The sequence below is a fragment of the Arachis stenosperma genome, chromosome 3 (genome assembly GCF_014773155.1).
Source record: "Arachis stenosperma cultivar V10309 chromosome 3, arast.V10309.gnm1.PFL2, whole genome shotgun sequence".
NCBI lineage: Eukaryota > Viridiplantae > Streptophyta > Magnoliopsida > Fabales > Fabaceae > Arachis > Arachis stenosperma.
In genome coordinates, this window is record NC_080379.1 from 93,826,096 (window position 1) to 93,841,909 (window position 15,814).

General features: G+C 28.3%; 2 protein-coding genes across 2 annotated transcripts; both read left to right on the plus strand.

Moving 5' to 3' along the window:
• Positions 1-522: 522 nt before the first annotated feature.
• LOC130966401 (uncharacterized) lies at positions 523-2,303 on the plus strand. The gene is made up of 3 exons (XM_057891198.1): positions 523-637; positions 1,013-1,726; positions 2,284-2,303. Exons 1-3 carry the CDS (start codon positions 523-525, stop codon positions 2,301-2,303), a joined length of 849 nt encoding a protein of 282 aa, XP_057747181.1.
• Positions 2,304-3,059: 756 nt separating this feature from the next.
• Positions 3,060-15,381, plus strand: LOC130970485 (xylose isomerase-like). Its single transcript, XM_057896583.1, has 20 exons — positions 3,060-3,124; positions 3,217-3,318; positions 3,554-3,628; positions 3,722-3,851; positions 3,940-4,031; positions 4,245-4,301; positions 12,465-12,535; positions 12,614-12,668; positions 12,754-12,855; positions 13,064-13,115; positions 13,197-13,242; positions 13,319-13,374; positions 13,526-13,577; positions 13,689-13,768; positions 13,895-13,965; positions 14,070-14,110; positions 14,242-14,341; positions 14,473-14,544; positions 14,634-14,711; positions 15,096-15,381. Exons 1-20 carry the CDS (start codon positions 3,065-3,067, stop codon positions 15,129-15,131), a joined length of 1,428 nt encoding a protein of 475 aa, XP_057752566.1. The 5' UTR covers positions 3,060-3,064; the 3' UTR covers positions 15,132-15,381.
• Positions 15,382-15,814: the final 433 nt, after the last annotated feature.

Here is a 15,814-nt window from a genome sequence, read left to right on the forward strand (position 1 = left end):
ATATATATATATATATATATATATATATATATATATATATATAGTTTCGTACTTGCTTTACTTACTCCTCTTAATACAAATTTTGATTTATTGCTGTAACTAAATCTAAGAAACCGTAACTAAATCCACATACTTCCAATACTTGCATTTGCATCGGTTTTTTGTGTGCCTTTTTCTTTTTTGTTATAATGATTTTGATATTCATGTTAATCACAATAATATTTTTTAAAAGGACATGTTACTAATGAAGCATTTTTAAACCAAAAACAAGGAGTGTTATTTATCATTTAACAATACATTTCAAACATTTCTTGCTAGAGACTAATTTAATAATTTTTTAAATAATTGTGTTATTTTAAATTAAAAAATACAAATTTCATTATATCAAAAGTCTAAATAAAAGATATTACACTTGCAAAAATTGAGGATTTGCTCCAGTCAAATGGCAAGTCGTTGAAAGAATATTGTGGAATGCCATATCCTTCAGAAAATTTGGTGTCCAGCTTAGAAGATAGAATTATAATGGAAGAGTTGAACTTTGACATTAATGCTCTCGCGAATGAACTAGGTGGGTATTTAGAAAGGCTAACTAATGAGCGAAAATTTGCATACGATCAAATAATTGGTGCTGTTAGCGGTAATATGAGGGAATTTTTCTTCTTATACAGTCAAGGTAGTTGTAGAAAAATATTCTTATGGTCAACTATATCATGCTCAATTAGGTCTAAAGGAGGTATAATTTTAAATGTTGCTTCGAGTGGGATTGCTGCACTTTTGTTACCTAATGAAAGAACTGCACATTCAAGGTTTAAAATTCCTTTGACCATAAATGAAGATTCTTTGTGTAGCATTAAATAGGGAAGTCCTCTTGCAAGGTTAATATCAAAGGCCAAATTAATCATATTGGATGAAGCTCCAATGATAAGCAAGTATTGTTACGAAGCTTTAGACAAATGCCTCGGAGACATCTTATGGTGCTCGGATTCGTATAATGCTCATTTGCCATTTGTAGGTAAAGTTGTTGTTTTCGGAAGAGATTTTAGACAAATTTTACCTGTGATTCCCAGAGGCTCAAGGCAAGATATAATTCAGTCTTCTATTAATTCTTCATATTTGTGGCATAACTGTAAGGTTTTAAAGCTTACAAAAAATATGAGATTGTCACTAGGTGAAAACAACAACATACAAGAACTTAGAAATTTTGCAGAATGGCTACTCAAAATTGGTGATGGTTTGGCTGGTGATACAACAGATGGTGAATCGATCGTTCATATACCATCTGACATTTTTGTTAAGAACTCTGACACAGCTTTGGATGACCTCATTGATTTCGTATATCCAGATATGTTATCCAATTTATCCATTGAAAATTATTTCAAGGATAGAGAAATTCTTGCACCAACTTTGGATTGTGTCACTGATGTCAACAACCAGATGACTGCAGGGTTACCTGGACAAGAAAGAGTCTTCTTAAGTTCAGACTCTGTGTGTGCTGAGGAGGAAAATATGGAATTTGAGTTAGATACTTTCTCACCGGAGATTCTAAATGGAATAAATTGTTCAAGTCTACCACCACACAAGTTGGTTTTGAAGGTTGGCGCTCCTGTTATGTTGCTGCGGAATATAGACCAAACTAATGGTGTCTGCAATGGAACGAGGATGCAAGTTAGAAGAATGGAAAATCATGTGATAGAATGCAAGACTTTAACTGGTAACAAAGTTGGAAGTATTGTTCTTATCCCAAGACTGAATCTAATTTCAAATAATGAAACATTACCTGTCAGGTTTCAAAGAAGACAATTCCCAATTATCATGTCATTTGCAATGACAATAAATAAGTCCAGGGACAGACTCTATCGAAAGTTGGAATTTACCTTCCAAGGCCAATTTTCACCCATGGTCAATTGTATGTTACGTTATCAAGGGTAACGAGTAAAGATGGTCTGCAAGTGTTGTTGCAAGATCATGGATACTTGGAAGATAACTGCACGATGAATGTGGTATATAGAGAAATTTTTTAGAGCCTATAATGAAAAGGTAATAACAAAATGTCTTACTAAATTTATTTATTTATTAAAATCTAGTACTATCAATTAAAAAATTTAGAAATTTTAGGAACTAATGGATGAATTCTTATTGTACATTAATAGTTTGAGAATATTAAACTTATCGTAAAAATTCGTATTATTTTATTCTCCTGATAAACAATTTTATAATTATGTTAACCATATAATTTTATATACTAACATTGATACAGTGTTGTTTCATGTATATATTTTGCAGGTATCAGAGGATATCATTGAATTTTTATTCAATAGGTTTAAATTATTTATTGTTTATTACAGAATTTTCTGCATTAGAATTCTCTATTAATTTGTTCTTCATTTTGAGCTGATTTGATATGTTCTTAGTTCACAGTAAACCAACATATAAAACTTTGTTGGTGGATTTAAGTATTACTAGATTATTTATGGTCATATTGAGTATATATCTCTGATTTATTGAAAAAAGTAGATAAAATAACTATTTTATATTTAATACAGTTAACACTATAGTAAGAAAAGAAAAACAACGCATACAAGTTATTTTTTATTAATCAAATTATTATAATTACTATTAATTTTAACATAACAACTTAAAATTATAATTACAATCTTATCACATGCATGGCACGGGTAATTAAACTTGTTTGTTGGGTATTCTGGGAAGCCAAAAATAAAATATATATACCTAAATTTTATTTTATTTTTGCCTCATTACTAAATTTTTCTGAGTCCGTCATTGTTTTTACTATTGAAAATTTATCAAACACTAAAAAAATAAAAAAATCCTTTTTCATTAAAAAAATATTTTTTATCTATTTAATTTAATGGAACCGAAACAAATAATAAGCTTATTTGCTTCTATTAGGATCCGAAGAATTTGCGATCCTTACGCTACTCTCTCTCGTCTTCCTCTAAGCATCCTATAATTCCTGACTATAATGTTTTTTTATGGTTTCGCTATATATTATTGGTGTTAAATTGGGATCTTTGTCATAGCTGTTTGCTTCAAATCGATCAAAATGAAAACTTGGGGAACATTTTTGCTCCTTCTCTGCTTACAAGCCTTCACTTATGTAGTGGTAGAAAAAATTATCTTTTTCCTTTTTTATCATTGACATTATATCCGTAACATGACATATGGAAATTGATCATGTTGTTTTATTGAAATTAGATCGGTCAATCTCAAACATGTCCTGCTGAAAATGCCAATAAATGTGACGATTCAGAGTGGGAGGGAGAATTCTTTCCTGGCATTAACAAAATTAAATATGAGGTAGACATATTACAAGTTGATTCCTGGTTTCTATTTAATTTCTTAATCATTTTTCTCTCTCAAAATAAAAGATTTTCTGTACAAAACTAGTTTTATCTTACCCTATTTTATTTTAGAAGTGAAATATTGTTTATGCCATAAAAATAAATTATCATGAATCTTGTTTCTTTAGGTTTATTTAGGATGTCATAATTATTTAGCAATATATTTATCAATGCATATCTTAAGTTTTCAGGGTCCCTCTAGCAAGAATCCACTTTCATTTAAATGGTATAACGCAGAGGAAGAAATTCTTGGAAAAAAGATGAAGGTTGGTTTATTCCAAGACTTGTGCCATGTTAGTCTATATTTTTTATGTTTTCATTATATTTGCTTATAAGTGCGATTCGTTCTGTAACTGCAGGACTGGTTCAGATTTAGTGTTGCATTTTGGCATACATTTCGTGGAACAGGTGCAGACCCGTTTGGTGCACCTACCAAGCACTGGCCGTGGGAAGATGGTACCAATTCTGTTAAAATGGCTAAAAGAAGAAGTATGATAACCTATAAATCTTTATAGTGTGATACTTGTAATGATAGATTTGTATTTAGCACGAGATAATCTTCTATTCGTTAATACAGTGCGTGCTAACTTTGAGTTTATAAACAAACTTGGAATTGATCTGTGGTGCTTCCACGATCGGGATATTGCCCCTGATGGAGAATCTCTGGAGGTGAGTTTTTTTATTATTGTATGGAAGCCGTATTTAATTAATAGATTAATATATGATAATAAATTATGAGAGGCAATGAAATATAAATGTCCTCATGACCTCATCCATTATATAAATATATAAAATTTTGATGCACGCGGTTAATAGCCTACTATATATGTATTAAGCATTACATGTGCGTTGTAAGCCATATTAAACCTGTGATTATCACAGGAAGCTAATGCAAACTTGGATGAAGTGGTTGCCCTTGCCAAGGAGCTCCAGACTCAGGTAATTTTAGATGAATGGCATGGTGTCCTTACTAGTAATAGGCTATTTTTTAGTCATCATTCACTATTAGTAAGAATATCACCTAGACTCTCTCTTTTAATGCATACTATATAAAATGCGACTTTGTGAATAATAGTGTGATTTTTTTATTATATTTACTACTCCTATTAAACAGTTGCATGCAAATAATAAAATAATTAAATAGCGCTTCAAAAGATAAAATAATTAAATAGATAATTATTTGAATGAAAGTCAATTATCAAAATATAAAATTCAAAGTCAATATTCATCATGCACGATAACGTTTAACACATATAACATCTAAGTATCGCATATAAATTTTAACGAACAAAAGTATTGTTGAAAACATCAAACATGCACAACGCATATTTATCAAATAAAAGTATTCACATAAGACCGAAAATAAGAATAAAATCTCATTTATAAATTTAATATCACCTTATATTATTTAGATAAGATAAAACTATTATTTTTAAACTATTTCTTATGTTTGGTAGTTAATAAGAATGTGCAAAAGCATAAGGAGCCATTCTAGCAAGACATGAAATGTTCTAAAAAATCGAAGTTTATACTCTTACTACATGTTACACTTTTGGCCTTTACATTCCCACTAATTCCCACTTCTTCATCATTCTTTAGATTTCCTTTTATTTTCATACCTCTCCTTGCTCAAATTTCTCTTGCATCCTTTCACAGTTCCATATTTAGAGCTCTTTTCCCGCACCAGTTCATAATCAAACAAAATTGGCCTTAATCACTTTGTATAGCTTTTGCATCATTAATCAAGCTACTACTGTTGTATTCATCTTCAATTCCATATGGTACTTGTTATGAATTGGGTTATGGGTTTGAAGTAAACCAAAGTATAGGTTAAATTATTATGTAGTTTTATTAAATTTGTAATTAAATTTCTATAATTTAAAAGCTTTGAATTGAGTCTCAACAATGTTTTAAATTTTGTAATTAGATTCTTGCCAAACTTAAAAATGTTAGAGTTAACAAAAAATTCTGAAAATAAAAATATGTTTACGTATAAGGATTTAACCCTTAAGTGTAATATCTTTAATTTAGGAAGAAATATTCTATTAATTCAAATATTTTTTACATTACAAAAATTTAATTGCAAAATTTAAAATAGTATAAGAATTTAATTAAAAATTTTTAAACAATAGATACCTAATTCTAAATTTGGTAAAAATATAGTGACTAACAAAATAATTTAACCAATTTCTAAAAACCAAATTAGTTGTACAATTAGTAGAACACTAGAACTAGTGGTTAAGAAGTTTAGAGTTTTAATCAAAATTTCAAAAAAAAATCAATTGGTATAATAATAATAATAATAATAATAATAATAATAATAATAATAATAATAAAATCTTCCTTAATTAAATATTAGTTTGGTTTTACAATTACAATAAACAAGAGTTACAATTTTTTAAAAAAAAATAAGAAAGATAACGGGCTACAATTAAACAGGGCTTGTTTTGTGTGTATATCTGTGTTTCTAAATTTTAGCCCCTAGCATAGTTATTAACGGCCCATGACCCATTTCCATAAAATAAAATAAAAAGCCAGGTTTAACACATCATAGCATTGCTAACCAAAAAAAAAAAAAAAACACATCATAGCATTCCTCTAATAGCCATTATTGACTTCATATTCTCTTGCTTCAAAGGGGAAAGAAATTTCTTGCTCCTCTTTCTTCATTCCAAGTTTTTTATTAACTTCGAATTCTTTTAACTTGTTTTGTCTATTTGATTTTGATCTAGTTTATGATATTGTCCATTCTATCTTTACTTTTAAGGCACAGAATTCAGAAGTCCCAAGACATTTAGAGTATTAAATAGTCCCACAATAAAATATATATTTTTTAAACTATTAAATAGTCTTTTTTTAATTTTAAATATAAATTATCTTTTATATATTATTTAATTATAAAATTTATTTTTTATTTTATAAATTATTATTTTATCATTCATCTATCATGTTTATTAATAATAAAAAACAAAAATAATAACAAATTAGATCTTCCATTAATCATAATAAATATTTTGGCAATTCCAATCAATTAGAATTTTATCTTTGATCCGTTACATCCATAAACGCTTGTGAAATTGTGTTTCTTAAAAATTCAATCGATTCGACATACAACACAATCAATTGAATTTCTGGGTTTTCCAAAATTCAATCAATTGAAATTGCTACACAATTGATTGAAATTTGCGAGGTATGTGAGTTTTTTCTAATTCAATCGATTGTTCGTGTTACCCAATCGATTGAAGCCATCAAGGCAATATATGTTTTCATAATTCAATCGATTGATTATGTAACCCAATCGATTTATGTTTTCAAAGCAATATGGATTTTCACAATTCAATTGATTGGTTGTGTTATCCAATTGATTAAATTGTGCAATGCGTTATATATTATGTCTTTCTAAATTTTTGTGCTCGTGTTTATAAATTATTATTTTATTATTCATCTATCTTATCTTTAAAATTCTATCTTCAATTTTTAAGTTTTTATTTTGATTTAGATATTCTAATCTTATCTTTTTTTAATATTAAGATTACAAATTGGTGAATAATCTATCATCAATTATTCAATCCTACAATTGGAATCGTTTATCAATCTATTTGATTATCAATTTTTTCATTGTTTTTGTTCATCATTTATCCATCTACTTAATATCCAATTTTTCTACATTGTTTATCAATTTCTTTAATATCCAATACTTGTTGTTGATTATGCGATAATCACAGTTGCAGCAATCGGCAAAGATCCAATCAATTTCTTCATTGTAGTGTTTAGAAAACAATCAATTGTTTTGATTAAAAAATTGAGGTTAGTGAATAAAATCTCTAATGTTGCAATTCTTCGTTTTGATTCTTTATTCATGAAATTAATTGTGTAATGAAAAAATATATTTTTTATCTTTAGTAATTCACATACATTGAAGAATACTAAAAAGTAAATACAATTTATTATTTTTTATTATTAATTAGCTAGCAATATTTAAATGTGTGGACTTAAAATATATTATTAGATTATTATACTAAAAGAATCTATATAGTTTATATATTTTTGTCGTTGTGAGTCCCACTATAATAAACGCTTAACGTTTTGATGGTATTTATATAACTTATATTCCATTATAAATTGAATTAGATGAATTCGATTTATGGAATTGGTTGAGCATCATAGCCAATCGAATCAATTAGCATTAAAACGTTGAGCGTTCACTATAGTGGGACTCGTAATGATAAAAAAATATAAACTATATAAATTCTTTTAGTATAATAATCCAATAATATATTTTAAGTCCACACTTTTAAATATTGCTAGCTAATTAATAATAAAAAATAATAAATTTTATTTACTTTCTAGTATTCCTCAATATATGTGAATTACTAAAAGGTAAAAAAATATTTTTTTTTATTACACAATCAATTTCATGAATAAAAGATCGAAACGAATAATTGCAACATTAGAGATTCTATTCACTAACCTCGATTTTTTAATCAAAACAATGGATTATTTTTTGAACACTACAATGAAAAAATTGACTGGATCTCTACCAATTGCTGTAACTATAATTATCGAATAATCACGACAAATATTGGATATTAAAGAGATGGATAAACAATGAAGAAAAATTGGATATTAAGTCGATGGATAAATGATGAACAAAAACAATAAAAATATTGATAATCAAAGAGATTGATAAATGATTTCAATTGTAAGATTGAATAATTGATGATAGATTATTTACCAATTTATAATCGTAATATTAAAGAAAAGATAAGATTAGAGTATCTAAATCAAAATAAAAACTTAAAAATTGAAGATAAAATTTTAAAGATAAGATAGAAGAATAATAAAATAATTTATAAACACAAGTACGAAAATTTAGAATGACGTAATATATAACGCAGTACATAATTCAATCGATTGGGTAACACAACCAATGGATTGAATTGTGAAAATCCATATTGCTTTGAAGATATAAATTGATTGGGTAACACAACCAATCGATTGAATTGTGAAAACCCATATTGCTTTGATTACTTCAATCGAATGAATTAGAAAAAATTCACATGCCTTACAAAATCCAATTTTTTGTATAGCAATTTTAATCGATTAAATTTTGAAAAACCCATAAATTCAATCGATTGTGTTGTATGTCTAATTGATTGAATTTTTAAGAAACATGATTTCCAATTGATTAGGATTGTCAAAATATTTATTATGATTAATGGAAGATCTAATTCGTTATTTTTTTGTTTTTCATTAATAAACATGATAGATGCATCATAAAATAATAATTTATAAAATAAAAATAGATTTTATAATTAAATAATATATAAAAGATTAATTCGTAATTAAAATTAAATAAAGACTATTTAATAGTTATTTAAAAACTTAAAAAAACTTGTTTTGTTATGAGACCATTTAATAATCCAAACATTTTGGGACCATCGAATCCTGTGCCTACTTTTAATATATTGCTACTCTAGTGTAGCTAAATTAATTTACTTTAACATTTCAACACTAAAAAACATTAATTTGGTTAGGTTTAAAATGAAAAATATGAAATATTTGTGTACACCTCTACTGACTACTACAGAAAGCCTCCATTGTTATATGTGAATGTCTTTTAAAACGTTCTTCACAGTGTAGCTCAAATCATAAAAAATACTCTGGATTAAAAATACGATTCAAATGAAAAGGAAAAAAGAATGATCATGCAAATCATATATACGTGAATACTGAATAGAGTTGACCCCAAAGAAGTAGGCTTGCATAAACTAGAACATCGGATTACATGGGCTCAATCTACTTACTGCCACGACCCAATTTAGGACATAACTAGTGCATAGAAAAAGCCACCCCCTAGCAAGCCTAACAAACACAAGTCAATAAAAAAAATCAAAATATATAATACAAACATTTTTAAATAAGTTTTCAAGTTGTCTCTTAGTAATGTGAAAAACCAAATCAAAATACAATTAAAAGTTATAAGAGTAAATAACCATTTTGACACTCGAAAAATTCTGATAATGACAAAATAAATCCAAATATTTTTTTTGACAAAATATATTCCCAATATATGCTTCGTTTAACAAAGCGACCTAAATATTAAGTTTATAGTTGATTTGTCCAATTAATCGTTATTTTTTTTAAATTTCTAAACTACTCTCATTTTCTTTATGAAATTACAAATATATTTTCATACTCTCTCCTCTCTCCAACAATTTCATTAGTTCTCCTCCATTATCATCAACGCCTCCATTTTTACTGCACTGTCATTTTCACCATCACTATACACCCACCTTTACCAACAATTACAACCCATAAATCAACCATCACCTCAATGTGACATTAACCCATAGAATCGCATCAAAGGGACCATCTTGCCTAGCAAATAACGGTTACAGTTCTGTCACATGGTTCTACCCGAGATTATGGTACCTTGCAGCTCCAGATCGTAGAACATAAAGTAGAGGTAGTACATTCCATTAGTGTTGATAGTCACGTTTTGGGTCTCCATGGCGGTAATCTCATTGGTTCCTTGGAAGAAGGCATTGATGTACCTCAGGAATGTCGGGTTTTGAATCTCGATGATGGCCTCACCTAGGTTGCAGAGGTGGCTATTAAAGAGATCTTTAGTGTAGCAGATAAGCTTTGATTTGAGTGTTAGGTGAAGGAATCCTTCAAGTACTTGCAGATGAACCCACTTACATTAGGTTGTGGATAATCAAAATCAGAATTGGAAGGAAGGAAAGATGGAAAGGAGCAAGGGAAGTTGATGATCAATTGATGGAATGATGGCATTGTGATTAAGGTAGGGGAATGGAAATGAAGATGCGGTAGCGGTGATCCAAATAGAATGGATTGAGATAGGAAAGAGGATGTGGTGGGGTGATGATAATAAAGGATAAATTAGTAACTATATAAAAAATTAACAGTTGATTGAGTTAACTGTTGACGTTAATGTATCATTTTGTCCAATAAATTACAAATTTAGGGATTCATTTTGTTAACAGAAAATATTAGAGTTTATTTGTCAAAATCAAAATCTTTCAAATGTCCAAATATCTATTTACTCGACTTATAATGACTTAGAAACTCTTAAACACTATAACTATCATAAAAGGCACCAAAAGTCTTCTGAAATATGTAATAAATAATATATACGAATTTAACAAGAATAACAAAAATTATTCTCAATTGACTAATTAATTTTGCTCCCTTTATGCTCACATCACACTTCTCTTCTTAAAAGGTGACTCATCCTCGAATCACATGTTTCGTGAATTGAACCAAACACCTCATAGATTGAACTTACAAATTTGTTGCCTTTTGTTTGCTACAAGATCATGTTGCGAAGCTTCAACATAACATTTTCCCTGATAAGATCCATTCTATCCTAATTCACGTAGTTTGTTGTTTGTATTTTTCTTAAAGAAAATGAATAAACAAAAAATAATTAAGAACTCATAATGTAAGTTCTATGCAAGCTCATACACTTTATTAAATGAAATGTCATTTGTGGTGTGGTAGAATTCAATTGTGGTGAGTATGTTTGGAACTTTAGAAGCCATAATTTGAATCATTATTTTTTTTGGAGATTCGATTTTTTTCATTTTCTCCTTTGCTTTGCATCACTTTACTCTCATGCTCTACAGAATCTCTTCCAAATTTGTAAGACTAATTAGATCAACTTTTGTTGGTGTCACCACAACTTTTGGTTGCATCTTTGGGCAGTTTCCCAAGAAATGGAACCTAAATAAAAAGAAAATTTTATTTTTTTTCTTAATTTGATATTTCTTCTCCTTAAGGTTCTTGTTTAGCTTTACAAATTCAACATTCTAAACATTTTCTAAGTGATCAAATATTACTTGTATCTATTTAGAGAGTACTTTATTTTTAAAATGTCTATTATGTGATATTTTAGTGATTTTGAATACCAAGTGATATTAAGATCTTGTAGCATTGATACCAAAAGTTGAATATCATGGGACCGAATTCCTTGTAAATTATATGATGGAGTTTTGACTGGGTTTAGTGAAAATGGTATATGGTCGATTGATTTCTGAGGTGCTTCTTTTTGAGTTTTTAGTTGTAAAGAAAGATATTGATTATGCCATACTTAAAAATAGAAGAGAAGGTGACTGAGAAGTCTTAATTTTGATCCCCAGAACTTGCCTTGAAAAGATGAGAAACTTGTTCTCTAAACAAGACCAAAAGAAAAACTCTCACAATGGAAGAAACCTCAAGAAATATATATATATATATATATATATATATATATATATATATATATATATATATATATATATATATATATATATATCTGTTGTATGTGTTACATAAAACTTCTATTTATAAATTTAAGTAGACTACACAAATAATGACTTGTAACTTCTACACAATTAACTAAGTATTAAAGTCCCAGTAATAATTAAAATTACAAGCAAAGGGAAAATAGTGGTTATAATGACTTAAGAACTCTTAAATATTAAAACTAACACAAAAAGATAGTTAAAAGTTTTCCGAAATATGCACTAAATAGCCTATACAAATTTCCCAAGAATAACACAAATTGTTGTCAATTAACTAATTAATTTTGCATCCTTTATACTCATATCATGCACCCTTGGATAGTAATAAGGGTTCACAAAATAGAATTTATCTCCAACAAAATTGGCCAATAGAATTATGGTAAGTACTTGTCTCTGTAAAATATAAAAAATATTGAGAATAAATCTTACAAAATACACATTGAAAATGAACTAAAATATACATACATTTATACATAAATATATGGTGACTAATTTTGTGACAATTTTTTACTATACGCATATCATTTTTTATTTGTCTTATTATATTTTTTCTCACTTTTAAGTTACACTATAGAGAATGAAGAGTCTTTTAGCATTAAATTGAACACCATTGTTCATTAAAATTAAGATGATTAGAAGGATATCGGATACAAACTTTATTTTATCAACCTAGTGGACAAGGTCATCTAATTTTTTTTTATCAAAAATTGGTCTAAATATGCTTACATTTTACAATTTGATAGAAAAACCACAATCACGCAATGCCTTGCTATTTTAATTAAATATACAGGAGAAAAAGAAAGTTTTATGGGGAACAGCTCAATTGTTTATGCATCCTCGTTATATGCATGGTGCGGCTACTAGGTACGTATTTCATTAGATTTTCACATATTTTTCTCATGTCGATTGGATGCATGTCTCACAAAATCAACTAATGTACAGCTCTGAATTAGGCGTCTATGCATATGCTGCTACACAAGTGAAGAAGGCTATGGAAGTATATTTTCATAATATATATATATAAAGAAGGTTAATTATGCTTTGAATTATTGTCCATTTTTCATATTTCAAATATGTTTCAGGCTACACATTATTTGGGGGGAGAAAATTTTGTTTTCTGGGGTGGCCGTGAGGGTTATCAATCCCTTTTGAACACAGATATGGAACGAGAGCTTAATCATTTGGTACGTAATCATCTTATTTAATTTGGTAATCAAGAAATGCATTGTAAAATGAAGTAAAAAGATAATAGAGTAAAAAATACAATTAGGTTTGGAGTGAAAAGCTTTGTAGGAAAATTCTAAGCACATGTTTCCATCAAGAATGCCAATAATTTTGTCAAATAATATATTAGTGGTGTTTTCTTTTTAATCATTTTCATCTAATATATAGGCTAGGTTTTTTGAAGCTGCTGTTGCATATAAGAAGAAGATTGGATTCAATGGTAAGATACTAAAATTCCCAACAAGAATTATAATTTTTTGAAAGTACTCTTATGTAATTCATTTTTATAATTTAATGTCAGGGACTCTGTTGATCGAACCCAAACCGCAAGAGCCTACAAAACATCAGTGTGCTTCTTACCTATGTATTCAGTTAGTAATTTTTCACATATATTTCTCGTAATTCAAACTTTTATTTATCCAGGTATGATTGGGATGCTGCAACCACATCTAACTTCATGCGAAAATATGGACTTATAGGTAACATTTCATTAGTTAATCCAAGATGGCCAAACCAAATAAATATGGACAAGTTCATATTATTATACTTGTTCTCGCTAATACCTTACATTCTACTTTTTTTGTTGGTAATTTTTCATACATATTATCAATAATTATTGATGTTTGCTAGGAGAATTCAAACTCAATATTGAGTGCAACCATGCCACCTTATCTGGTCATAGGTGAATCTCTAGTTTCATATTGTGATTACAACATATGAGTTTATTTATCGTGTTCTTACTTATATATTGTTATTTTTATAATTAAAATTTTGGTTATTGTATATGTTGAAGTTGTCACCATGAGCTTGAAACTGCAAGGATTAATGGACTACTTGGTAATATTGATGCAAACACTGGTGATCCTCAAGTTGGTATGTGTTAATTCTATTTTTATTTAAAAATATTGTACCACATATAGCACTCAAAGATAGATACATGCATTTTTGTTAAACTCCATGATATATAGTTGAAATTTGAATGTATACTTGATTTTGTAGGTTGGGATACAGATCAATTTCTTGTAGATATTCAAGAAGCAACAATGATTATGCTCAGTGTGGTCAGAAATGTATGCTAGTGCCTGCGCTTTATAGACTATATCATGAAGTACTTCTTTGTTATAGAACTGTAATATCATCTGACTATTTCATGTATTTATACTTCATTTGTTAGGGTGGAATTGCACCAGGTGGATTCAACTTTGATGCCAAATTGTGAGTGTGTGTGTGTGTGATAAATTGGTTTATATTTGTCAAATTGACTTGCTACAAACTAATTTGATATAAATCGTTGATAATGTCGTACGTATTTTAATTTTCTTTTAATTTCTTCCCTATAATGTTAGGCGAAGAGAGAGCACGGATATTGAAGACTTATTTATTGCTCACATCATCGGTATGGATACTATGGCCCGCGGCCTCAAGAATGTTGCTAAGCTAGTTGAGGTGATTTCTTTTTAACTTTCTACTATATATGGTTCTCTTATAATAGACAAATTTAATAGAGTCCTTTAAAAGCTTCTTTTTAGTATCTCTAGAAAATCAAACTAAATACATTTAGATATGTTGTCTTAAAGGATGGTGCTCTAGCTGAGCTTGTTCGAAAGAGATACCAGAGTTTTGACACTGAAATTGGTGCTCAGATAGAGGTATGCAATATAATATTCCTTATTAATTTCTTGATATCTTCATTATTCAATGCTTTTGATGGTAAACTTTAACTAAATCCTTATCAAAGGCTGGTAAAGCTGATTTTGACTTCTTGGAGAAGAAAGTTAAGGAATGGGGAGAACCCAAGGTTGCTTCAGCCAAACAGGTAAATTCAAATCAACTTATATTTTATATCTAAAAGTATTCTACACAAATAAAAATGTTGTATGTGCACAATGAATAAACAAATGTAATGTAAGAAAATAATTTTCTTTATTTATAGTCCTACCTTAATAACTTAATATCTGGATTAGCACTCATTTCTAAGTATACTTCCAAAGAAGAAAATTTTCACCATTTGTATCATGCAATGTTGTATTCATTTTTCTTTTAACAATGAGCTAATTAGATTCTCATGTTTAATATGATTAATATGTTACTTGATAATTTATAAAATTTTATCAAAGTACATTGCGATTTTCAACCAATGATAACTCTATGTGCAACGATTCAAAAATTTATTCTAATGTACATTTGTTCAATGTTGCAGGAGCTAGCTGAGATGATCCTCCAGTCTGCGTTGTAAAAAAGTAAAAAGCATTATCGATGTGACTAAAATGGGCATGGATTCTGTTTCTGTTTGTTCTTCAATTAGAAATAGCTTAGCAATCAGCATAATGGGTAGCTTTAGAGAAACAAAATGTTATGTTCTAGATACATTCTTCAACCTTGGCAAGACCTATTAGTTTTCACTCAGGAATGATGCTATGTTAGTAACTTCATGTGAATCCTAGTCCTTAAAATAATTCAGTAAACTAGGTATTTATTTTATTTTATATCTATATCTATACCTCTATTATTATCATATGTCTTTATCTATTTATAATGAGGATTCTCCTTTATTAGTGTCCAAATTTTTTCTCCCTAAAAGTCCTGTTTATATACTTAAATCACTTTTATGCTTTTTGTTATTATACAAATTTAATTAAAAATTTGACTAATAGATTTGAAAATTCACAAAAATAAATAAAAGTCAAAACTTCTAGAAAAATAGTAGCTAATTCTGTTCTAAATGTTTCTCAAAATATTGTATTAATGGTCAAAATAATTCTAAATCTGTAAATTGATTAAGATTTATTTAGAAATTATAATAGATTTTCGTGGAAACGAACAACGCTTCTTCGTCATATTTTTATTAAAAAAATTTTTTTCATCCCTTTTGTATCTCCATCATGTATGGATCCCAACTTATCAGTCTTTGTGGGAGAG

Excerpts from the sequence above, each read along its gene's own strand:
- LOC130966401 (XM_057891198.1), top strand. The coding sequence starts at position 523 with ATGGAAGAGTTGAACTTTGACATTAATGCTCTCGCGAATGAACTAGGT. Across the intron at positions 638-1,012 it reads AATAATTGGTGCTGTTAGCG|GTAAAGTTGTTGTTTTCGGA; the intron begins GTAATATGAGGG and ends TGCCATTTGTAG. Across the intron at positions 1,727-2,283 it reads AACTGGTAACAAAGTTGGAA|GTATCAGAGGATATCATTGA; the intron begins GTATTGTTCTTA and ends TATATTTTGCAG.
- LOC130970485 (XM_057896583.1), top strand. The coding sequence starts at position 3,065 with ATGAAAACTTGGGGAACATTTTTGCTCCTTCTCTGCTTACAAGCCTTC. Across the intron at positions 3,319-3,553 it reads TTAACAAAATTAAATATGAG|GGTCCCTCTAGCAAGAATCC; the intron begins GTAGACATATTA and ends TTAAGTTTTCAG. Across the intron at positions 3,852-3,939 it reads TAAAATGGCTAAAAGAAGAA|TGCGTGCTAACTTTGAGTTT; the intron begins GTATGATAACCT and ends TCGTTAATACAG.